This window comes from Tremella mesenterica, assembly GCF_000271645.1.
Source record: "Tremella mesenterica DSM 1558 unplaced genomic scaffold TREMEscaffold_1, whole genome shotgun sequence".
Taxonomy (NCBI): domain Eukaryota; kingdom Fungi; phylum Basidiomycota; class Tremellomycetes; order Tremellales; family Tremellaceae; genus Tremella; species Tremella mesenterica.
In genome coordinates, this window is record NW_006711225.1 from 2,063,640 (window position 1) to 2,086,832 (window position 23,193).

At 47.2% G+C, this 23,193-nt stretch overlaps 8 protein-coding genes across 8 annotated transcripts; 5 read left to right on the forward strand and 3 right to left on the reverse strand.

Moving 5' to 3' along the window:
• Positions 1 to 76: 76 nt before the first annotated feature.
• Positions 77 to 3,953, forward strand: TREMEDRAFT_58624 (uncharacterized protein; the record flags this gene model as incomplete). Its single annotated transcript, XM_007001278.1, has 10 exons — positions 77 to 1,075; positions 1,441 to 1,545; positions 1,804 to 1,866; positions 1,916 to 1,975; positions 2,024 to 2,113; positions 2,413 to 2,657; positions 2,730 to 2,802; positions 2,848 to 2,901; positions 3,094 to 3,206; positions 3,482 to 3,953. 10 exons carry the CDS (start codon positions 77 to 79, stop codon positions 3,951 to 3,953), a joined length of 2,274 nt encoding a protein of 757 aa, XP_007001340.1.
• An 83-nt stretch (positions 3,954 to 4,036) lies between these two features.
• On the reverse strand, positions 4,037 to 8,792 carry TREMEDRAFT_70724 (uncharacterized protein; the record flags this gene model as incomplete). The annotated part of the gene is made up of 10 exons (XM_007001962.1): positions 4,037 to 4,808; positions 5,018 to 5,134; positions 5,212 to 6,047; positions 6,104 to 6,244; positions 6,291 to 6,983; positions 7,028 to 7,739; positions 7,783 to 7,879; positions 7,952 to 8,076; positions 8,130 to 8,528; positions 8,577 to 8,792. 10 exons carry the CDS (start codon positions 8,790 to 8,792, stop codon positions 4,203 to 4,205), a joined length of 3,942 nt encoding a protein of 1,313 aa, XP_007002024.1. The 3' UTR covers positions 4,037 to 4,202.
• Positions 8,793 to 9,016: 224 nt separating this feature from the next.
• Positions 9,017 to 10,980, forward strand: TREMEDRAFT_70725 (uncharacterized protein; the record flags this gene model as incomplete). The annotated part of the gene is made up of 9 exons (XM_007001963.1): positions 9,017 to 9,134; positions 9,178 to 9,282; positions 9,328 to 9,428; positions 9,482 to 9,783; positions 9,834 to 9,984; positions 10,034 to 10,213; positions 10,265 to 10,329; positions 10,372 to 10,569; positions 10,615 to 10,980. 9 exons carry the CDS (start codon positions 9,017 to 9,019, stop codon positions 10,931 to 10,933), a joined length of 1,539 nt encoding a protein of 512 aa, XP_007002025.1. The 3' UTR covers positions 10,934 to 10,980.
• Positions 10,981 to 11,134: 154 nt separating this feature from the next.
• On the forward strand, positions 11,135 to 12,403 carry TREMEDRAFT_36716 (uncharacterized protein). Its single transcript, XM_007000777.1, has 5 exons — positions 11,135 to 11,237; positions 11,457 to 11,506; positions 11,558 to 11,983; positions 12,165 to 12,278; positions 12,328 to 12,403. Exons 1-5 carry the CDS (start codon positions 11,173 to 11,175, stop codon positions 12,342 to 12,344), a joined length of 672 nt encoding a protein of 223 aa, XP_007000839.1. The 5' UTR covers positions 11,135 to 11,172; the 3' UTR covers positions 12,345 to 12,403.
• Positions 12,404 to 13,011: 608 nt separating this feature from the next.
• On the forward strand, positions 13,012 to 14,354 carry TREMEDRAFT_72771 (uncharacterized protein; the record flags this gene model as incomplete). Its single annotated transcript, XM_007002077.1, has 5 exons — positions 13,012 to 13,034; positions 13,087 to 13,209; positions 13,259 to 13,589; positions 13,659 to 13,804; positions 13,856 to 14,354. The coding sequence occupies exons 2-5, from the start codon at positions 13,088 to 13,090 to the stop codon at positions 14,352 to 14,354; spliced, it is 1,098 nt and encodes a 365-aa protein (XP_007002139.1). The 5' UTR covers positions 13,012 to 13,034; position 13,087.
• Positions 14,355 to 14,921: 567 nt separating this feature from the next.
• TREMEDRAFT_58628 (uncharacterized protein) lies at positions 14,922 to 17,351 on the forward strand (the record flags this gene model as incomplete). The annotated part of the gene is made up of 9 exons (XM_007001279.1): positions 14,922 to 15,095; positions 15,140 to 15,372; positions 15,414 to 15,732; positions 15,846 to 16,003; positions 16,049 to 16,467; positions 16,511 to 16,620; positions 16,770 to 16,992; positions 17,163 to 17,209; positions 17,289 to 17,351. The coding sequence occupies 9 exons, from the start codon at positions 14,922 to 14,924 to the stop codon at positions 17,349 to 17,351; spliced, it is 1,746 nt and encodes a 581-aa protein (XP_007001341.1).
• Positions 17,352 to 17,672: 321 nt separating this feature from the next.
• TREMEDRAFT_58629 (uncharacterized protein) lies at positions 17,673 to 19,431 on the reverse strand (the record flags this gene model as incomplete). The annotated part of the gene is made up of 4 exons (XM_007001280.1): positions 17,673 to 18,415; positions 18,463 to 18,842; positions 19,091 to 19,292; positions 19,317 to 19,431. 4 exons carry the CDS (start codon positions 19,429 to 19,431, stop codon positions 17,673 to 17,675), a joined length of 1,440 nt encoding a protein of 479 aa, XP_007001342.1.
• Positions 19,432 to 20,755: 1,324 nt separating this feature from the next.
• TREMEDRAFT_58630 (uncharacterized protein) lies at positions 20,756 to 22,047 on the reverse strand (the record flags this gene model as incomplete). Its single annotated transcript, XM_007001281.1, has 3 exons — positions 20,756 to 21,205; positions 21,497 to 21,737; positions 21,884 to 22,047. The coding sequence occupies 3 exons, from the start codon at positions 22,045 to 22,047 to the stop codon at positions 20,756 to 20,758; spliced, it is 855 nt and encodes a 284-aa protein (XP_007001343.1).
• Between the last annotated feature and the right edge of the window lie 1,146 nt (positions 22,048 to 23,193).

A 23,193-nucleotide genomic window follows, 5' to 3' on the forward strand; every position in this document is an offset into this window, starting at 1 on the left:
ATCTATGCCAAGTGGTTCCGTCAGTCGTCTAACTCCCTCTTATGCCCTTATCTCTCAAGCTGCTCTTTGATAGATCATGTCCACAATCGATAACGACGCTCCAACAGATCCTTCAACCGTCCCGGAGACTACAAACAGCGGGGAAGCAGCGGGAGAAGAGACAGAAACAAAACCTACCCGATCTCGCCGACCATCCGTCGATGCTGAAGACCTGACCAGAAGACTAGAGCGCCTGAGCACTCCCTCTAGAACCCTAAACAATTTTAGTGGGGTACCTCCAAGCTGGTTATACCCACCGCCTGTCACTCACATACCAGGTAGGTCTTCACCAAATGTACCTTTCACCTGGATTCGACAAGGTCCACACGGTTGGTGGGGGCCTTCTTATCCAACTATACCTCATGGATATATGATGTGTCCAGATGGTAGCTATCTTATACCGTCCCCTTACGGAATGGTACCGTCTGACATTGGAGGATACACTTTGAGATCCCCGCCTATTGAGGGATACATGTCACAATGGTCAGGTTTGCCAAGTCCACGGTATCCGGGAAATCGACCACAATCATTAATCCAACCAAGTCCACATTTCCTCCCACCTGTTACTTCGCCCTCCATCCCTTATCCCGCACAAGGGTATGTGGAGTTATTGACAAGATATGAAGAGATTCGAGGACATTCAGACGTTTACGCAGAGTCCTATCCCAATAGTGAAGACGAAACTGGAGGAGACACACGGATGTCCAATACGGACCGTCATCGGACTGGTACTGGAAACAGACTTCCAAGAATGAGAGAGAGACCGGATCACCCTCATATATCATCCCATGAGTCTAACGTCGCAACACTAGGGAGTCGAGTCCCTGGTCAACACAGACGCCGGAACCGACGTTTGTCCGTCTCAACGAATCATGAACAGGCACCGGGCAGGGGTGAAACAAGGTTAAATAACAACTCACAAACAGATGGACAAACAAGTTCAGGAAGAAGAACCACTCATGTGGAGGTAGTGAGGAATGGAGTAGTAATTGCTGAAGAAGATCTGGAAGAAGGGGAGAATCTTACCCTTGGTCAGGTGAACATCACAGGAGGCTTTCGGTCGAGTGGATCTTCAACGAGTCATACTTAGAGACGTTCTTTTGCGCCAATAGCGTCATGCATGTCTACAGACGGCCCATTCATGGCTATCTGCTTACGATCTGTGAATCTACTTCACCTGACGAATGTACTGTATCAATCGGAACAACCGAATGACCTATTCCGTGGATATACGGAAATGGTAACTTCAACCCGATCCGGTAAATTCCACCAACTCCGGTACCTCCCCCGCCTTCGGTCTTGACCAACCTTCCACTCCGTCAAAGAACAAACGAATGGATGATTCTCTTCCACTCAAATCGGAGGGAAAGTCATACCTATGCGTAGGAGACATAGATTTAGGATACGATGAAACGTTTATCAAGCCAATATGTATCTTACGGCGCCCGACAAGTCCGTTGTGGACCTGACGAAACCTCACTTGTTCGACAAGCAGCTTCAAAAGTGGTAGGTGCAGTTGAATGAGATGGAACATGAAATTGGGAGTAAGATGAAGGTGATTGATGAGAAGACTTATTTCAGTATTGTTGGTTTTATCTTTCATATTCCTTCCTTCCTTCCTTGTTTTCTTTCTTATACCGGACCCCACAATTATGCCAATCCCTCTCCGATCTATACTACTTCTGGGTGGGTAGATTACAAGTGAAGAGGGTATGACTCGGTGTTGGTGAAGACCAGGAAACATGAAGGATCGCTAACAAACAGTATGGACCTCTGGTAATTGGGAATTTCCTTTCTTGTTGGTTATATGGCGTCTTCATCATGCTCGTGAGTTTCTCCTTCTTTGTTTCAAAGTCGAAAGAATACTGAGATCAAGTTTCACCTTTATTTCAGACTTTGTAAGAAAGATAAAACTTTGAATCGATGTGTTGTCCTGGTACGTAAATACTTTTTCCATGAGGTGAAATTATAAAACTGAGAATAGGTTTTGTTTGTACTCACAACTTTGGATACTACTTTTCATGCCATACGCACTGTTTTGTTAACTGCTTCTCATCCTGGTGATGTCGAATATGTGAGTGATTCCCCTTATTTTTCCAACTACATCTCATAGCTTCTTAGCTTCTTAACTTCTTGTATTTCGTCCCTTTACACTCCTCTCATAGTCCAACTCTTACTTTGTAGCTTAGTTCGAGGGAATTGAATATTTTCTTAGGGTGAAAGGAAGAAGTTCGTAGACAGGGGTAAAGGCGTAGGATGATCAGTTTAGGGTGAGATATTGAGTGAGTAACGGGTAAACGTCGGTAGTGAAGAAGAAGAAGAAACGAATACTCCTTCTTGTATTTCTAAACGGAAGAAAGCTCACAAATGTAGTTCCAAATGCTCAACAAACGATTCGAAGATTGGGCAGGATTATTAACTTCAAATCTCACCGCTACTTTTTCACAAGCTTTTATGGCATATCGTATCATCTCTTTCGCTAGAGCTATGAGACCGACATACGGACCAAGAACAACATTACTTATTCGAATATTAGGAATCATCTTGTCAGGTGGTATTTTATTATCTTTAGGATCAGGTATGGCACTTCCTTTATATTTACGTACTAAACATACTTAGTAGGTTCTTTCTTCCTTCTCTCTTCCCCATTCTTCAAAGAACAAAAATGGGAAGATTTGTTGAATGAATAGTCATGAAGTATCAAGAAGATCTGGAGATCTTATATTCCCTTGTTTGACAAGTTTACAACTTGGTAGTTTTCTGGTATGTTCCCTTTTTCCTTGATCAGGGATGAAAGTTGATTTTCAGGGATTAGATGTGATGATTACTATTTTGATGACATTGGAACTTCGACTAGCTAGGGTAAGTCTAAAATCCCATGTTACACTCCACACATCAGTCACGAATCCCCCACAGGACTCTTCGGGAAGGTTCTAGGTTGTAGGCTTGTTCTCTCATTTCCCATGAAGATATCTGGAGAGGATGACACTCACGGATCGGGAGATGGCCGAACAGGAGTTTGGATGTAGGATATGTGATATGTGCTGATCACAGACTGGATTCGCAGCTTCTAACGGTATCCTCGACGTTTTAGTAGCTCTAATAGTGAAGAATTGTCTACTAGTCACGGCACTACAAACCGCTCAATTGATATGTTATTGGAAAACGTTAGTACTATCTCTTTCTTCCCTGGCTCATCACATCCCCGTTTCTCCTTTCTTCCTTGAACGTTGAATGAGCCTATGAGGAATGATCATCCTCTCAGCCCCAGGAACAGGCCGGACGATCACAGTAATCCCAACATCCAAAGGAGTAGAAACCCCAATGAATCGTGTTCAAAGTTAAGGAAAAGATGAGCAAGGGATGTGAAATGGAAGGAAAAAAGAAGTTGAAATGGAAGAGAGGAAAGGAAAAGAAAAGAAAAGAAAACTGACAAAACAAGTTATACAACATGGTCCGAATTCTCACCTATATTCATAGGAAAAGTCTACGCCATAACAGTCCTAGGTATACTCTGCGAACCAAGAGTAGCACATCAAGTATATCTTCATAAACTCGATACTGAAGCCATACCCGATTTAGGTATTTCATCAATTTCTCAAACCATGACTTCAATCACGATTTGTAATTCTTGTGGTTATCCTTCTTCTCCTACTCCATCATCTTCCCCTCGACTGGAAAATACGAGTGATTGTCATTGTCAACATAGGAACATGTACGATACAGGAGGAAGTCCGATATCAGTAGGAATGAATAAAAGTCCTACGATGCAAGATGGTTTGATTGGGTTTAGAGCTGCTTTGTTAGGATTGGAAGAAGGAGAGTTAAGAGTGGAGGTACATGATACTCCGAGATTGGAAATGGATCGGATATCCCAAGAAGGGGATTTGAGAGTTGAAGAAAGTCAAGTTTGAAGTATGTGATGAAATGAGTGATGGACATTTAATGAGAACAGTACAGTATCAGTAATTTGTGGTTGAGATCAATTGGAAATCGGAGATGACATTACGTGGTTTTTGGTGAGATGCATTGATGTTTTGGTAATCAGGATAGCGCTACAAGTAGCTTCGAATTCATCAGTGTTTTTTCTTGGAAGGAGAAGGGTAAGGGAACGGGGATCTAAGGGGAGGTGAAATGGCCGACGTGGGTACTCCCACGCTTGATCACTCTACCAAGACCCACCGTGTACCTTCACGTCTTTGAATTTTCTTTACAGGAGGTAAATCCACACCCAAAGCTCTAAAATGAGGTATCACCCAAACTTCTCTCTCATCCCCCTTTCCAACATTCCCCATTCTCGCCGCTCCTAACTTCATCTCTTGAGGCTTAGACCAATTACGTATACCCGACGCTCCTAATTTTATTTCTTGAGGTTTAGACCAACTACACATGGCTGGTGCTAATTGACTGATCCAGGCGGGATGAACTCTAGTCAATCCTCTCATGATAGCACGTCCACTCGATTGACTTTGTACCAGTTCAGAATATATAACCCATTCAGGTGGAGCTTTATGAAACAGAACACTAGAAGGATGGACGTATACTTCGTCTTGACCGATGGTACGGAATGAGACGTTCCGACAGGAGGTGAATGTTTTTGGAGCGTTGGTTATTATATCGGTACGGATGGCGATGTGGTCCAGAAAGCTTGAGAGTAAGATTTGACGTATGATTTTGAGTTGAGTGTCTGAAGGTGTTATAAGACGAGATGGAGGGAGGGATGCGAGGGAAGAGATTTGGTTTCGGAGTTGATGGATTTCTTGCATTGCCTTGAAGTTAGCGGGTCACAATACTCTGACAGTCGAGTCAATGATCCTCAATACTATATCTGACAGTTTGGATGGATGGCTCAGGGTGGTGGATGTCTAACCCTCGTGTCGTATGACGATGGAAGTGAGGGAGCTGTTGGTGGATCTAAGGATATCAGATAGGATGGTACTAGAAGATAAAATGGAGAAAGAGAAAGAAAAGAACATACTTTCAGACGAAGGAAATTCCTAGAGCAGAACGAAGACGTTGGTTCATGTTCATACGCCCCTACGGCAGCTAATAATTTGAAAGCGTCACTGGTTCCATTTCCTAAACCCAAGAATTGCTTATCATTAGCCTACCCCCATCTCAGTCTACTGTAAAACGTTTCCAATCAGTGAAAACGAAACCGACGAAACTCACCGATTGAGATTTCCAATACCTTCTCCTGAGTGCTTTCCGTTCTTCCTTCGCTCTCATCTCTTCATTCGTAATATGTTTCATCTCCGGTATCTCCTCATCCTCCTCATCCTCTTCGTCTAAACTCATCTCTAATGAATTCTCATGAACGAAAGGATCTCCCACACTCATTCCTGCTACTATCGCCACGATATACGGTAAACAATCATGTTGACCTCCAATAGCTAACATTTTTGCGAATCTTGGTGAAACAGGAAAACCAGCCATTATGCGACCTAAATCTGTTATACTTCCTCCTACTTGACCAAGTTGAGAAACACCGTTAATCATCTTTCCCATCGTTGGCGAGCTCAGTGCTCCCAAGTTGATCAAAAGATCTTCAGCTTTACGCAATGCTAGACGATCTGGTGGTGTTGGAAAAGGAAAATTGACGACATTATCAATGTTCATACTTTTCATTTGAAGAACTACTCCTTCGATAGGCATACGAAGGATTTCAGGTGGAGTGAAAGAATCGAAGTGATCTTCATATAATGCGGAGGAATAAAGACGATAACAATGTCCTGGACCTGTTCGACCTGCTCTACCGGTACGTTGTTGAGCTGATGCTTTGGAAATCCATGAAACGCTATAACGTTGAACGTTGGAGATTGGATCGTATTGTCTTTCTTTTGCACGTCCGGTGTCTACCACATACCGAATACCGGGGATTGTGAGGGAAGTTTCAGCCACGTTGGTGGCGATGATAACCAGACGGGAACCTTCTGGAGGTGATGTGAACACTCGCATCTGTTGTTCGTTAGGGAGAAGGGAGTAAAGAGGTAAGATGTGCATTGGAGCTAATATGTCAGTTAATACATGTCAAGCTATAAGTATGTAATGAAGATAGACTTACCACTCGTCTCCTCGAGATCTATATCTGGAGATTCGTCATCATCGGTGTCAAGTCCCTCTGGATCACTTTCAGCTTGGCCGTCATCGACATCCGCTGCTAAATCATCATCTCCCCCTAATTCAACGTCCTCTGTCTCGCGTTCTGCAAGATGTCAGCTGATTCTGTCATATGGCATGAGATAGCTTACCATCGACAGACGGAACGATATTCTTCGCTCGTGTGAACGAGTCAATAGATTTTCCAGAGCCTTTCCCACGGTTATAATCCTTCTCTAATTTTCTACACAAAGTCTGGATTTCCGCTTGACCAGTCATGAACACCAGAATACCTCCAGGTGGTAATCTAGCATGTATTTTACGGATCTTCTTATACGCCTCACTGACATAATCCCCCAACGTACGTCTACTAAAATGCACAGTGACGGGATGCTGTCTTGCGGTGATATGTATGACCGGTGGAGGAATAGCGAATAAGGTGGAATTTTTGGCGAAATCGTCCATTCGTAATGTGGCAGACATGATGACGATCCTCAATGGCTTGACTCCTCTGTCTGGTTGTTCACGCCACATCTTCTCTCGTAATTTTGATACTCTCGATAAGACACCGATGAGTACATCGGTATTGACTCCTCTTTCATGAGCTTCGTCGACAACAACAGCAGAATATCGCGAGAGAAGAAAATCGGTCGAAAGTTCTCGAAGGAGGACACCATCAGTCATGAATTTGATAGCTGTATCGGGGGAAGTGGTGGAGGAATATCGGATTTGATGAGCGACTACTGTGGAGGATGAGGGTAGATTCAACTCGGACTTGACACGTTGTGCAAGTGAGACAGCGGCCACTCGACGGGGTTGAGTAATGGCGATCATTCCGGGATTATCTGTACATGAGCCTCACGGCAAAGTGATGCGACGAGATTCTTACCTGATCCTTGAAATCCGAACCCTGCTTCGTATAACATTTGAGGGACCTGAGTAGTTTTACCACTTCCTGTCTCACCGGCAATGATGACTACGGAATGCATGAGAATGGCTTCGACGATAGTCTGTTCTTCTGCCAAGATGGGAAGTTCCATTCGAGCTTGAGAGACTGACGGGCGTCGGTTGATTCTGGGTCGGATTGTTGAGGAACCGGCTGAACGACTCTCCAGTCCATTCGACGTAGTCAAGAGAGAAGAAGATGGGACCTCCAAGTGAGCGCCAAGAGGACCGACAAAGTGACGATCATTGGGTACGGTTGTAGATGTGTGACTGGCAGGAGCCTTGGGAAACACCTCCTCCATGGGTTGTTCTGGTTCTTCGGGACCTTGGTGTATCCCCATTTGACGCTGCGCCCAATCCTTGAAGCCCGTCGCCCGCTCACGACGGGGTGATCTCTTTCTGATCAGACCGGAATCGCAGAGCTGAACTTCTGGCAAAAGATTTTGATCTTGACCTTGATCTTCCTCGTTGCCATCTGAGTTTCCTTCAGCTTCACTATTCCCTTGCCCACTTTCTGACCCAGCGTCGCTACCCGATGCCTCTTCTGGGAGTTCCTCGCTTTCGTCTTCGTCACTCGTGTCGCTTATATCATCATCATCATCATCATCATCATCACTGCCTTTGGACTCATGTCTTTGTTGCCGCTGTTTGAATGTCTGATCGTCAGCTTTACTTTCCTGGTGTTGTGCTGACACTCACCCATGCCGGCTTGCTACGTATCAGAACCTTGGGCTGAAGCATGGCGCCATTTGCACCTTTCTTCAAGGCTCCTCCTATGGCATTCACCTCCGCTGTTCTGGAAGGACCAGCTAACCCGGCGGCCTCCTCCTGTGCTATATTTTGAGTGGAGGGGATGGCTGGAGATAACGATGGTTCAGTGGGTGGTTTTAAAGATGGAACTTTCTCCTCTTTAGGATCCTCTTCCGAGTCTGACGAATCGAAGTCGGACGATGAATCAGGCTGCGTAGACATCAATTGTGGATTCCAGCTCGCCTCATTGATCAGCTCAATCATCACAAATGACACTTTGCTACTTGGTAACTCACCTGTTTGGATTTCTTCCCTTTCCTTTTCTTTCCATTCGCCCGACTCGTCTTCTCTTGTGTTTTAGATAAACTTGTCACCTTGACTTCCCCCGCATTTTCATCATGCCCATCGAGGACGACTTCCACAATCTTTTCCTTCCCCTTCCTTCCCTTCTCTACCTCATCTTCACTACTCTCACTGTCGCCCAAACGATTGGTACGGCTCTTCAATCTGTCAATGCCTCTGCGGACCAGTCGGTCTTCACGTTTCTCTGCACGTTCCTTGGCGCTACTAGGAGCAATTGGGTTCTGACCAAGAGATGAAGAAGATAGTAATGCTGCCGATGCCGATGTGGAGGGAGCCAATGAAGCTAAGAGCTGGAGTGTCTGAACTCGTTCTTCTGCTTTGAGCTTTTTCTCCTAATCACTGTCAGCATGGAGGCTACAGAGGCCAGATGAAGAACCTACGATGTATGAATCTAGTCGTTTCTTCTTCTTCGAGGACATGGGTTTGTTATCTATCTCAGTGTTGGTACTGAACAACAAAGCCTTTCTCTGATCGGACTTGACTTGGATCTCTTCTTCATCCACAAGCAGATGACGCTTGCGCTTCTTGTGACTGGAACCGCTTACCACTGACCCACGAGCTTTGGCATTGTATCGTTCGTAAGTGGGAGGACCCATGGTCACTATGAAGCCCAGAGTGGGAGGGTAAGCCGATTGAGGCACCAGTGAAAGTCTTTGAATGACATGTGACAGGAATAGTTAAGAGTAAGAGGTCAAAAAGTTGGTCCACCATCAGCGGCGATGTCCGCTTCCAACTTCCGTCGGAACTGGCCGACCACCTCGATCTCTGTGAATTCCATCGAACCGATCTGCCCGTACTCGTATCTTTCACCTACCCCATCATGTCTTCTCAGAGACAACGAGTAGCTCTCGTGATTGGTGCAGGACCCGTAGGTGCTTTAGCAGCTCTTAGTCTTTATCGAAGAGGATGGGACGTAGAGATCTGGGAAGCTCGAGATGGTTCGTTCCCTTATTAGCGTTCGATGCCACATTGACACCTTAGATCCTCGGGGGATGGAAGCTTCCAAAATGACAAACCTCCGATCTATCAACCTTAATATATCTGCTCGCGGTCTGGAAGCCTTGAGGAGTGTGGACCCTACTTTAGGTCCGCTTCTCGTTCATGGAACAACTTGTCGAACTGACTTGATAGCGGAGACGATGATCAACGAGTCCATTCCCATGGCTTCACGTATGATTCATCATCTTGACGGTCATACCGAAGCTCAAGCATACGATCCTATACATGGCTGGGTGAGTCCGCTTCCTACAGCGTTTGAACTGATAGTAAGCGGGCTGAGAATTAGCATTCGAATTCTATTAGTCGACCTGTGCTCAATCAACGTCTTGTAGAAGCATTACCACTTGAGATCAAGATGAGGTTCAATACCAAACTTTCACGACTCGATCTTAATTCTCGCAAAGCTTACTTTGTGACCAAAGCATCAAAATCAGTTCCGGGAGAAGAGGACGAATCAGCCTTCAGAACGAGGACAAGTGACATGCAGACGGACAATGGGGAGGAAGAAGAGGTGAAGGACTTTGATCTGATAATTGGTGCCGATGGGACTTGGTCAAAAGTCCGACAAGAGATGATGAGAGTAGAGAGGTCAGCCTTATCTATGATGATGGAGGTTTTGAGCTGTACTGATCACACAGAGTCAATTTCTCTCAAGAGTTCATCTCGCATGCTTATATCGAACTTCACATGCCTCCCGATCCCACAAAACCAGACGGTTTCCAGATGCAGCCTAATCATTTACATATCTGGCCTCGACATTCTTTCATGCTTATTGCATTACCTAATAAGGTGAGGCTTGGCATACAGATGATTGACGGTAATACGTGCTGAACGGAAGGACGGGTCATTCACAATGACCCTCTTCATACCTTTCGAAGAAGCTAAACGTCTCGATACACGTGATGGGGCTCTCGCCTTCTTCGAAGAGCATTTCTCGTCCGCTATCGATTTAATGGGGAAGGAGAGATTGCTGGATGATTTGGAAAGAAATCCTCGTGGAAATCTCGTGACAATGAACGTCAGCTCCATTTCCCCGGACAGTTGGGTACTGAGTGAGCTCATGTGGTAGGTCAATCCGTCAACTTGGAAATCCCACGTCGTCCTTCTCGGAGATGCGGCACATAGTATGGTACCGTGAGTCACTCGCCCAAATAGGTACCAATCTTTACGCTTCAGATTCTACGGCCAAGGGTTAAATTGTGGATTGGAAGATGTTCGAGTACTCAACTCGTACCTCGAGCAATATCATATCGGATCCACCACCACTGCTCCGCTTGGAAGGACCGATCCCGAGCTTTCGATGGCTCTGGAGACATATTCAAAAGACCGTGATGCTGACTTGCGCGCTATATGCACATTGGCATTGAACAACTAGTGCGTCGACCTGCGTATATCTCAATGATATCTGCTAACGGACAGCACCGAGATGCGATCACACGTCCTCTCACCTCTCTATCAGTTCCGACGACATTTGGATTACGTTCTGGAAAGATTACTCCCATCGAAACCAGAGGGTGAACTGTCTTTGACAAACCCTTTCCCTACTCGCAAAGTCAGAGGATGGACAAGCTTGTATGAGATGGTGACGTTCCGTGCGGACATTGGGTATGCAGAAGCACTAAGAAGGGAGAAATGGCAAAGGGAGGTCGTATCTTGGGCTGGGGAAATCGCTGCTACAGGTTTGGTGGGAGGATTTGGTGTGATGAGCTGGTTATTAGTCAGACAATGGAAGCGATAGGAATGTTTTGGATACATATCATCGAGATGAAATAACACATCATGAATGACAGAACCTCAGCGTTCCACGTCGGGGCAACGCATGGTGATGCCACAGATGATTTCGCCACATTCTTCGGCGTTCGCGGGGTTTCGTCGTCCTACTGAATTTTCTCTGCGCTTTCCCATCCACGTTGTTCAACATTCCTCACTCCCCTTCTTAACACCCTTGTACTCACACACACTATCATCATCATCATCATGGCTGCTGCTCCTTCGCTCCCAGAACTTGAGAAAGCTCTCGCCACCAGAGCTTACCTGGATGGGTGAGTGTCATTGGTTACCAGTCTACCTTCCCCCTAAGTTACCCCTTCCCACCGGAGTCCTTTATCCTCATCATGATGAACTTTTGTTTTGGTCCGTGTTTCCGAGTTGCGGCTAGACACCGCGCTTTGCATAGACGACAAATTCTTTCCAAACCTTCTGATTCGTTCCTCTCGCTCATGTCTCAATCAACATGTCATGTGACTGAGCTGACCGAACAGATACCAGCCAACCTCTGCCGATGTGGAAGTGTTCGTCTCTCTCAAAGGCGGTACGTCTGTTTCCGTATAGACAGTGTAAATCAGACCTGACATTATCGCAGCTGCCCCTGGTACAGAGTACCCTCACGCCGCTAGATGGTACAAACACATCGCCTCTTGGGAATCTGAATTCTCCTCTCTTCCCAAAGGCACTTCACCCTTCGCCGCTGGACCCGCTGCTACCCCTGCCGCAAAAGAGGAGGAAGAGGATGACGAAATCGATCTGTTTGCCGATGACGACGAAGAGGAAGACGCAGAGGCTGAGAGGGTGAAGGCTGAACGTGTGGCCGCGTACAACGCCCAGAAGGCGGAGAAAACTGCTAAGAAGGCAGCCGAGGGTAAACTAGAGGTAGCAAAGTCCGTCGTCACCCTTCAGGTCAAACCGTGGGATGATGAGACGGATATGGAGGCGATGGAAAAGGAGGTGAGGGCGATCGAGAAGGATGGTTTGGTCTGGGGTGCTAGTAAATTGGTCCCTGTCGGTTATGGTGAGTTTTGTTTCTCGCCTCCCCTTCTCATCACCTCCCCGAATTTCCCGGCTCCCTTCTGACGCATGGATTTTGTTTCTTTTTGCCAATTGCCAATGCTTGACGTATGCTTCCGCTCATGACTCTCGCCGATGGAGGCTCGTATAAGGATCATCAACGAGGTGCATGTGTTGACGGTCAGGTATCAAGATGCTGCAGCTCACTCTCGTCATTGAAGACGCCAAGATCTCTCTCGAAGAGCTACAAGAAGAGATCCAAGAGTTGGAAGACTACGTGCAGTCCACCGACGTTGCGGGTGAGTTCATGTTTGTCTCGAATGTTAGAAAGCAGCTGACATTGACCAGCCATGCAGAAACTGTAGAGACACCATTTATGCATGTGAAGACTGCCCATAGGTGTCCTTCAATCATCTCTGATATCACTTCGTCCTCTACCGGTTTGGAATTCCGCTCTGACATCAACTGACGTGGCCGACTGGCTCACTTCAGACGTTTGACATGTTGATCGAAGCGGGATTTCGAATCCTGGGCGATGGCGATCATTGACGTCTCACCGTACACATGGACCATTTCCTTTCTTTCCGCCATCACGTCAGTTGTCGACATCTGACGCCTCCTTTCTATCATGTGAAATTGCCCTACTTATAAGAAATTGATGGGTTTGACCATTTGGCCAACCAGATTTATCCTCATTCAGATTTGACAAGATGCCACGTTCAAAACATTCTCACCATACACAGAAAGCTCAAGAACCGACTGATGCATCTACCAGTCACCCCCATACGGACACTGAGGGCGAAGGCCAAGGAAGTGGGAGCTCAATTGGGCGTCTTTGGACCGCCGTATCGACCTCGATGGCGAGCTTTTTAGGGCCTCTGTGGCGAGCTTTTTAGGGCCTCTGTGGTCTCATGACGGCTCGAGAGGGAACGAGATGTTGCCGACCATGATTCGAGTGAGTCTTCAGATACCTTTGATTGCCAACACTGACAATGAGATTAATGTGGCCCCTATTGACGATTGGTCCACCGTGACAACTGTGCTCGGCGCAAAAAGTGAGGCAGCTGGTTTAGTGTCCTTTGATACTTTGACTGAGAGGGGTAAGAGAATGCCCCCTAGTATCGATACGCTCTTCGATTCCGCTCCTTCTCCCGATCTACATCAACTTGGACATCCACTTCCTCCAAGCACTTTGTCAACGTTGATCGAGGTATACAAACAGTTTTATTCGTATGTAACATGTCTCTCTTTATGATTGATCAGTGAAATGATACCGCAGTGACTCTTATACTTACAAACTCGCAAGGAATTCTCTTACTCTTTTTGCCCATAGACCCAATCCTAACTGGCCAGATGGGGAAGAGATTATATCTCTTGCCTCACCGTGTAACTTGGAACAAGCATCGGAGATGATGGCTACATCCTCTTACTCGATGGCGACCGGCACAGCGCCCAATAAATGGGTGCTCAGAGACAGGAACGAGGTGATAGCTATAGTGGAATCAAGAGTGTGCACTCCGGAAGTGGCAAAAGATGTCCAAAACTTCTTACGCGGAAAAGCTGGTCTCAAAGTGGCCAACGAAGATAAGATAACAATTCGCTCATTGACTGTACGTACTTGTTTCCTTCACTTATCACCTGCTCTTATTGGATTTACTTCTTCAATTGCTGATGAGAAGATTGGATATTCTGACAAATCATTGGCTCTAGTGATGCCAGGGACAGGGGAAGACTCTACATGTAGAGTAATGACAAGGTATGGGGATCAACAACCAAGCTGGGAGCGGTTGTCGTCTCTTCTGATCAACCGGGTCAATGATCAACTGTGAGTAGTCTTTCACATGGTGATCTTCAAAGCAATTTCTCATGTGAATAGACGAGAGCAGAACATCGATCCCCAAGCTGTCACCGTGGATATTGAGGAAGGCGGGTATGTGATCGGTCATCAAGGAGGACTTTGGTACAAGACTAAACCCATCCGTTCATTTGAGAATCCCTACGGAATAAAACAAGCTTGCCATTTCATTGAAGCTCAAGCATCACAGTCAAATCATTCTTTCGATCTGTATATCTCTACCAGGATTACACAAACCAATACTTGGGGATCTAGATTAAGCGTGCAACTAAAGTCTGAACAAGGGGGTAGCTTTGTCTCTGAAGGTTATAATCTACCCCCGCAACATCTCATGATGCTTGGAGAGTACTTGGATGAACATGGGAGCTTCACTGCTTTGTCACAGCCAGTGGACGAGGTGTGTGGGGAAGAGGAGGCAGAGGAGGAAGAAGCTGAGAATGGAGATGACGTTGCAGAAATTGAAGATGAGAGATCTATCACGAGTGGCACGACGGCAGTTGATTCAGGTTGGATGGATTGAGAACATTTAGGAGGAATGTGAGTGTTTTTGGTCTCGAGACTTGCTTCCAAGATGAGGATGAATGATGCACTAAGTAGCTCACGCGGCCATATTGATTAGACATGTTGGAAGGAAGCTCAACACAGCAATTATATCTCTATCTCCCTCCACCTTGCGCGCACAAGGTAATCCACTTGCTTGAAAGCCTTCCACTTTGGTGCATACATCGTTATGAATACAATCGGTTATCTTGATCACGAGGACACATCAATTCGGGTACCCGCTTCACAAGTCGATATCCTAAGATGTTGATGATGAAAGATGAGTGAAGGCGTGTGACACAAACAAAGGAGTGAATGACATCTACTGTAGCATGTCACTCACCCTGCTGACGCACGTTTTGTCACCTGAAAGGTCATCTTAACCCATGCCTTCTAACAGAGACCCCTATCCCTTTTGCCTTCTTACATGTCAATCATTGACACCTGTTGCATATACTATCCTTTCAAGTGATTCAGGTTGATCTCAGCTGACTCTAGGTATATATGATTGTGTGTACTGCATCTGATCTCATCAACACTTATCATCATGGACAACTCAAAGCACACTGAGAGAACCATGAGGGAAGAAAACTCAGATGGTGATTCTTCTTCATCCTATGAAGACACACACCAAGCAAGTGTATTAAGCTCCGCTGTAAACGCTTTGCACTGGTCCGCCTCATCTGCTCGAAATGGGCACGGTCTACCCACTCTGATCAGGGTCAGTGACTGACACGCACATGAAGCCCTGATGTTGACAGACAGATGCGGACTGGCCATGGGAGCGATGAACGGATGACTGTTGCCTTGTTTGGTAGGAAGGAAGTTCCGAAGAGAGGAATTTGCACCTCGATCGAACTCCTAGGTACATCTGATAGTCTTCCTCGAAGCGTCACCGAATTGTTTGTTCATGACCCGCGATACCCCAATAACATGGCCTGTAGCATACCTGAAGATGGCTTGTGGCCGCTTTTCAAGGCACATAAATCTCTTCATGGGTGAATACTATGTTCATATATGACTTCAATTGACGACACAGACCCGGTTCATACACGGGAGCGCTACGGGATAAAGATCTATCCCTTCTTGAAGTCCAAACAGATTTGGCATGGCCAGGTGGAAAGGATTTCAAGCCTTTGGTCTATGGTACTGATTTCAACAATATTTCTAAAGCATTATCTGAGTCATTCGTGATTGACCGGCGTCAATGGGTACTAAGGAATAAGACGGGAATTGTAGCCACCTTTGATACTCGTGTTTGTGAACCTTATGTGGCCCAAGATATCAAAGACTGGGAAACAGGGTTAGGTGCATTGGCAGAGGCGGAAAAGCAAGGTATTGTCATACAGACTTTTATGGTAAGTCTTTGCTCCATTACCCTCCTTTTCTCACCTTCTTCTGAGCCGAACAGATAATGCAAGTGTCTGTTAGTCACACCACCAACTCAGAACATGCAGAGACTGATCAACAGGCCCAATCATGTGGGAGTGGCTCCATATCACCCACTCTGGTATTTCCCGGTACAGGGGATCAGACAAGAAGCACAACTTTATCTGAGAATTACCATGCAAAGAAACCTAGTCGGAAATACCTTTCTGATGTGATATACAAGTCCATCACCAGTGCATTGTGAGCGCTCAATGCCTTCATAAAGAAAAAAGTAATGACAGGCAGGAATAATCAGGACGGAAACTCCCAAGGATTATCAATTCAAGTACGTCAATCCCGCTACAAGCGGACACGCCTTGGCCTCACACTTGCTGGCGCATTCTCGACCAAGTCTTTTGATCAATCTCATTCTATGTCTGAAATCTCCAGTTATGTGGAGGAAGAAGGCACTGGATATACGGGATTTATCGAGTTTTCTATCATTGCGAGCCCGACAGACGGAGAATCAAGTATGAACCAGGTTGTCAAGGTCCAATTTTTCGCACCGATGTGGAATAATCCTCGTGCGCAGAGGCCGTCCGAGCATACTCTGATGCTCGGAAGATACTTGTTAGCCCAAGGGGACATGTCTACATTGACAGGACCAGTTGAGGAAGTTGAGGATGATTATCCAAATGAAGGGATATCTAGTTCTGTGTTACAGAGTAACAACGAATGGAGAGAACTCCATTGAGTTTGACGGATTAGGATGGATAAGAACGGGAGTTGGAGGCAGTGCTGCATTAGGTAGGGATGGGTTTTCCCTTTTCGAGATTTCCCCACTGGGTTTGCTCAAAAGGGTTTTTTTACCTGTCCGAGTATGTACATAGACGCTTGCAGTAGGACTGAGAGGAGGACACGGATCCCTGTAGATAGTATATAGTACAATCAGCAAAGTACCAACTTTGCTGATTCTTCAATATCATTCTTTGGCTACATCGACTGCAGAGGAGACACGATTCACTAGCACCAGAGACCCCTAGACTGCTACAAGAGTTCCATCGAGTTCGACCCAACCTGCGACTTAGTCATCGTGTTTCCAGCACCTTTACAAGTTGAAGAATCAGCCTTACGCGCCTTGGATCGAAGTGGAAAGGATTGCATGCTTACCAGAGGAAACTCGCGGAAAATGATACCTGGAGATGAGGATTTGGAACAAGGGCTGGGCCCAGAGGCAGAAATACCAACAAGTTCTTTGAGAAGTACCATTTCACATGATTTCACTCCTAACACCCCTGCCCCAGACCCGCTGAATGAATTATTGTAGCAGCTGTCACAACTATTAGCCATTATGATGATGCAACAAAAAGAACAGAATGCATTAAGGGAAGAACTGGCTACGATTAAGGCTGACCAACAGAACGAACAGGGACCCATCTCCTTCCATGCCGTGTTAAAGGCCAGGATGTGAGCGGTGTGGAGAGCAGGATCACGAGCGAGACTAAGACTGGGTAACTTCCACAACTGACAAAGTGCTCTGAGACAGTCCACGGGAAGAGTCAGGATATCGAGGAAAGCAGCATCCCGAGAACTAAGACGAGCTGGTTGAGATAGTTTTAACCAGTCCAGTGTGGGGGGGAGAATATACTTGGTGGGATTCAGGAGGAAGGGAGAATTGAAGAGGTTGCGGTAAAAGTCGTTCATGTCCGTTGTGAGCTCTCGGGAGACTCTAGCTAACTCTGTCCTCACTGTTGGCCCTTATATCGGAGGAGTTCACAAGGGTAGCCATTGTCTGAGAGAGAGTATTCATCACAGAAACCACCTTCACGCAATATTCATCGAGCTTCCCCGTATCTCGTCTATTGGCTTGTAATTGCGTGGTCAAACCAATAATGACGGAACGGAAGGTAGCCAGTTGTTTCTCCTCCTCTTATATCCGAGGGTCGATAGCGATGGTGGGGTGGTTGAGGGAAGGAGGGATTTCCCCTGGTAGCTGAGTACTTTCATTGTCCACCACTGCCGGTTTGAATTGGACGGCTTTCTTCTTTCCTTTCCCTTTTGGAGACTTCGAAGGAGGAGTTTGTACAGGAGGGGCAGGAGTTGAGAGCCCAGTGGCAGGAGGGACAGATGGTTGACGGCTTCGGGTCCCAAGGGCGGGGGGGAGTGATAGAGGAGAGTCCTCTTGTGTTGAGACGGGAGTAGGACGAGACGAAGCGGCCGAAGCGGCCGACGGGACAACTGAGAGACGAGATGGGCCAGCTGCAAGAGTAGAAGGCCGAAGGGCGGCGGAAGAAGCACGACGAGGAGTATGACGAGACGGAACCTGCCGAAGGAGTGGCAGGGAGACGAGACGGCCCAGCCGCAGGAAAGGTAGGCGGGGGACGCGCGGCGGGTGACGGCAAAGTAGGGCCGGGAGAGGAGAAGTTCGCCGAAGGGGAGCGCAAAGGATAGTCCCCGTCTTACACTGTGGGGAGACGGCGACGGACAGCGGTGGACGGAGTGTACGAGGGCCCGGGAGGAGCAGAAGATCTAGGAGGGATGCCCCGAGCGGTGTTGGGGGGACAGAACGAGCAGGGCCCAGACGTGCAAGAAGCACAACGGGAGCCGCAATTATGAGGTTTGACCGGTCGTAAACACGGCCATTTCGTTCTCCCGTATGTGATAATTTCACGGCTATTGATCAGCAGATGTATGAACCCCTATGGAAGGAACCTACCGACACCTATCACACGACTCATCTATGCTGGCAACCTCCCATCGTTCCCTCTCATTGGAGAACAACTGCCATAACCTCTCCTGCTCTCGCAACGATGCCTTGCAAGCACTCCCTGGCTCGTGGGGAGTGGAGGGAGACAATCCCGCCAGTCCTGTAGAGGACCAAGGTGTCTCTTTAACCCGTTTTGCCGAAGGAGGAGTTACTTCGTCGTGGGCGGAAGGGGAGCGACAACGTTTCTTGGACTTCATGTCACGGGGTGGTTTCTTCGTCAACTTCCTAGGACCGACGGACAATAACTTGGTGGGCTCTGACCTTTGAAAACCTTGTTGTTCGAAATATGAAACAGGTGACAATAACTTCTGGGTGTAATAACTTCGTACTTTACTGACTTCTATCACTAAGACAACAACCAGAGATTGTCAAAGATCTCTGTGAACTTCGGCCCTTAAGTACTTCGTCCTTCCCTAACTTCTTCAACGCAGAACTTCGTTCAACCCGAAGTCCCGAGCTTCGTACCTCACGCGTGCCTCCCTAACTTCATACCTCCCTAACTTTGTACCTCCCTAACTTCGTACCTCCCTAACCTCGTATCTCTCTAACTTCGTACCTCCCTAACTTCCTACATGACTAACTTCGTCCTCAACGAAGCTAGCCTCCTATTACCCTTGTGGGTGGTGAAGTTCATGAGAACTGGATCGTTGATGGCGAACTGATGTCCAAAGGAACCTCGTTGATGGGAAAAGATGATGTCACGTGGTACCACGTGACAGTCGCCCCCTCCTTGAGCGTGAACGTCCTCGTGAGCGGACATCAACGCCGAAAAGAACAAAACAACTCAGCATGAAGTTCGGGTCTCACTCTTCTCCTGAAAGCCAACTTCCTGATAATGTAATTCCCGTAATGACCAGGAACATCTGAAACCTCCTTTGGCTACGCCACAGTCCTCACAACAAGATTGCCATGTACCGAACATCGTAACTTGCCTCCTTGATATTGAAAAATCGTGGGGGAAATCCGTATGTAACAAGAAGATTGTTACGGAGTAACAACGAATCGAGAGAACTCCATCGAGTTCGACGGATTAGGAAAGAGAACGGCGAGAGTTGGAGGCAGTGCTGCAGTAGGTAGGGACGGGTTTTCCCTTTTCGAGATTTCCCCACTGGGTTTGCTCAAAAGCGGTTTTTCACCTGTCCGAGTATGTACATAGACGCTTGCAGTAGGACTGAGAGGAGGACACGGACTCTTGTACATAGTATATAGTGCAATCAGCAAAGTACCAACTTTGCTGATTCTTCAATATCATTCTTTGGCTACATCGATTGCAGAGGAGACACAATCCATCACATGGCACCAGAGACACATAGATTTCCACAAGACTTCCATCGAGTTCGACCCAACCTGCGACCTAGTCATCGTGTTTCCAGTACCGTTACAAAGATATGACAATGACAGAAGAATTTCATGTATGGGGAATGAGGAGCAATAATCTGTTCGTGAGCGTAGTATCCACCAATGTAAGTACGAAACTCCTTAGCCTGAAAATTTTCTCTCGTATCCAGGGATCTTTGTGGTATCCCGGTCTCCATGAAACACAACATTGACGACGGGAACGCCCTTATCTGTTGTCAACAGCAACGGATTTCCCCTTATACTCGGTAAGTTGACGAACTTCCCTGTTACGGAGTAACAACGAATCGAGAGAAATCCATCGAGTTCGACGGATAAGGAAAGAGAACAGCGGGAGTCGGAGGCAGTGCTGCAGTAGGTAGGGACGGGTTTTCCCTTTTCGAGATTTCCCCACTGGGTTTGCTCAAAAGCGGTTTTCAACCTGTCCAAGTATGTACATAGACGCTTACAGTAGGACTGAGAGGAGGACGCGGACTGTTGTAGATAGTATATAGTGCAATCAGCAAAGTACCAACTTTGCTGATTCTTCAATATCATTCTTTGGCTACATCGATTGCAGAGGAGACACGATCCATCACATAGCACCAGAGACACATAGATCTCTACGAGACCTCCATCGAGTTCGACCCAACCTGCAACCTAGTCATCGTGTTTCCAGTACCGTTACATTCCCCCCTAACTTCTTCAATTTTAAAATTCTCTTCTTACATCTCAACCAACTCTCCCACTAAATTTATCTTTAAATACCCACCATGGCCCCGTCTACACCTCAAAAACTCGTCAAATCTCCTCCTTCCAACGTTGCCCGAAGGACTCGAAGCAGTGAGTTCGAATTGCCTGAGAATTTCATCGAGAACTTTTGTGTCATGGCTGATGTTAGTGTCCCGGGTTCAGTCTCCCCCTCCTGCTCCCCCTTCCTCCTTCGTCCGCCGCCTTGCCAGCTCGGCTGGCCTTCGCCTCTCTTCTCTCTCGGCTGCTCTCGCTTCGCTGTCGGCGTCTTCCTCGTCTTCCGCGCCTCCCGCTCCCGTCGCCGGTCCGTCCTCGACCCCGGCCAAGAGAAAAACTCCCTCGAAAGAGGCGAGTTTAACAAGAAAATCTTCCATCCTTCGGTCTCCTAGGAAGAGACATCGACAAAATTCTTCACCAATATCGGTGTCCTCTTCCTCTTTGTCCGCTTTGTCCTCGCCCACCCCCGCTCGCAAACGGGTACGGGTTGAAGCCCCCTCTTCCTCGCCTGTTCCTCGCTCGAAAACGGTAAGAACTTTGGCCAGTCTCTTGGTCCTCCTCGCGGCCCAACCTGGAAGGTGGGAGCTGGCTCCCAAGGGTGAGGAGTGTGAACGCTGCCGGTGAGCAATTGTCACGAAGTGACAAGACAGTTTGATAGTGATTATGATAGGATGGGTTGGGTATTTAACCAGCGACCGGCGGTTTGCAGTAACCGCCGGTTAATCGGCCTTTTAGCGCAGTGGTTTAGACCACTGTCTCTGAAGGGCACTGTTATATCGTCCCAATGCTGGTTAGTTGGTCTTGTGACAGCAATTCAATTTTCTCAGAAAAGCGTTACAGATCCTAACTCCCAGTGACAAACAATCTCGTCACCCAAACTTCCCCTGTGTTCGTCCCTGTGGTACCAACCGTGGTACACGATGTGCATCGTCCACCTCTGGCGTCTGCTCCTTCCTTCCCCCTTCCCCTGCTAAGCAGAGGAAGGTCTCGACAACTTCTCGTTCTTTGCCCGTCGCTCGCCCGCCGCCCGCTGCTCGTCGTTCGGTGTTCGCGACAGAATCTCCTTCGTCGTCAGACGAACTTCCCGGTCTTCCTCCTCCTCTTCCTCCCTCGGTCTCCTTCCGTGCCGCTCGCCCTGGTGCTCCCCTATGGGAGTTGTCTCCTTCCCCCCCTCCTCATGGTCCTTGTCCTCCTTGCGCTCCTCCTGTCGTCGACCTTCGCTCCCCATCGCCAAATGTTCCCGGGGCTTTTGTTGTTCCTGCTCCTCCCTCACCTCCTCGCCCGTCACCCACGCCATCTTTGTCATCGTCGTCGTCGTCCGAGGGCGTTCCTCCCTCACACCGGAGGAGATCATCGCGGACCTCAAGGAGCTAGTCGAAGTTCTCACCTTGGACAATTTGAAAACAGAGAAACGGTTAGCAGCTATGACCGTGGTGGCTCTTCGTGCCGCAGACATGATGGACGTACAAGGGGTCATCATTTGTTGTTTCCTTAACCAAATTCGTCTTTTAACCCGGAACTTATCGAAGAAAAGTTCTCATATTGGATCTGCTACTCATAGTTTGCTCCTCCAATGGAACGAACTACTCCTTCTGTCACGCCTGCGGGTAGACTGCGGTAGCAAAGGACTGCCTTGAGTACTGAAGGGGTTAGTCTCTGGCTCGCCTTACCTTAGATACTGAGGGGACTGAGAGTGTTGGGTTAAAACCAACTGAGTGACGAATTTCCTGTTCTAACCGTAAAAGTCAGTAATATTAGAACAAGAGGAAAAGAGATCCATTGATGGGGAAACTACAAAATATGGCCGGCTTATATAGACATCAGCACGAATGATTTCCCAATGAGATTTCCAACGACATCTTCAAATCCTTACATTTCTGCTCGGTGAAGTCTACACTTTTATTAGGTGAGATTCACGCCTAAGTATGATGTCACTGAGATCTACGGTGAACAATTCCGAAGCATGATGTCACCATGACATCATCTACTAAGCCTGTCTGCTAATCCATGACAGGAGCTCCCCCTCTAAGGGCGAAGTCCTCTGAGCCTTGTTGATCTATGTTCAGCTCTTTTAGTCTTACCTTGAGTCAATACTTGTTGGTTTTGACGATGTGCCTTTACTGGCGGAAATTGGTGTTGTGGGTCCTTAGAATGTTGTCGGTGGAATGTTTTGTAAGCTGTGGTGTGATAGACGTTTTCCCAGGGTTCCCAGGAGTTGTGAGCAATGGAAAAGTCTTTCCAATTGACAAGGTAGTCATAACCATTGTCAGGACCAATGCGTGAGTCTAGGATACGGTTGACAATGTACTCTTCCTGACCATTGACTTCTATGCGTGGTGGAGGATCTTGCGGTTGTTGAGGGTGTCCTTTGCGCATAGGTTCAAGAAGGTTGACATGAAATACGGGGTGTATGTTCATAGTTGGTGGTAGGTCTAGCTTGAAAGCAAGAGGAGAGGATGTGGCTTCAATGATCTTGAATGGGCCAAGCATCTTCTGATCAAGTTTTAGTGACGGACGTAGTGTTTGAATATTCTTTCTATTGAGGAAGACTTCATCACCTATCTTGAATAGTGGTTGGTCTTTATTGTTGATGTCCTTGACT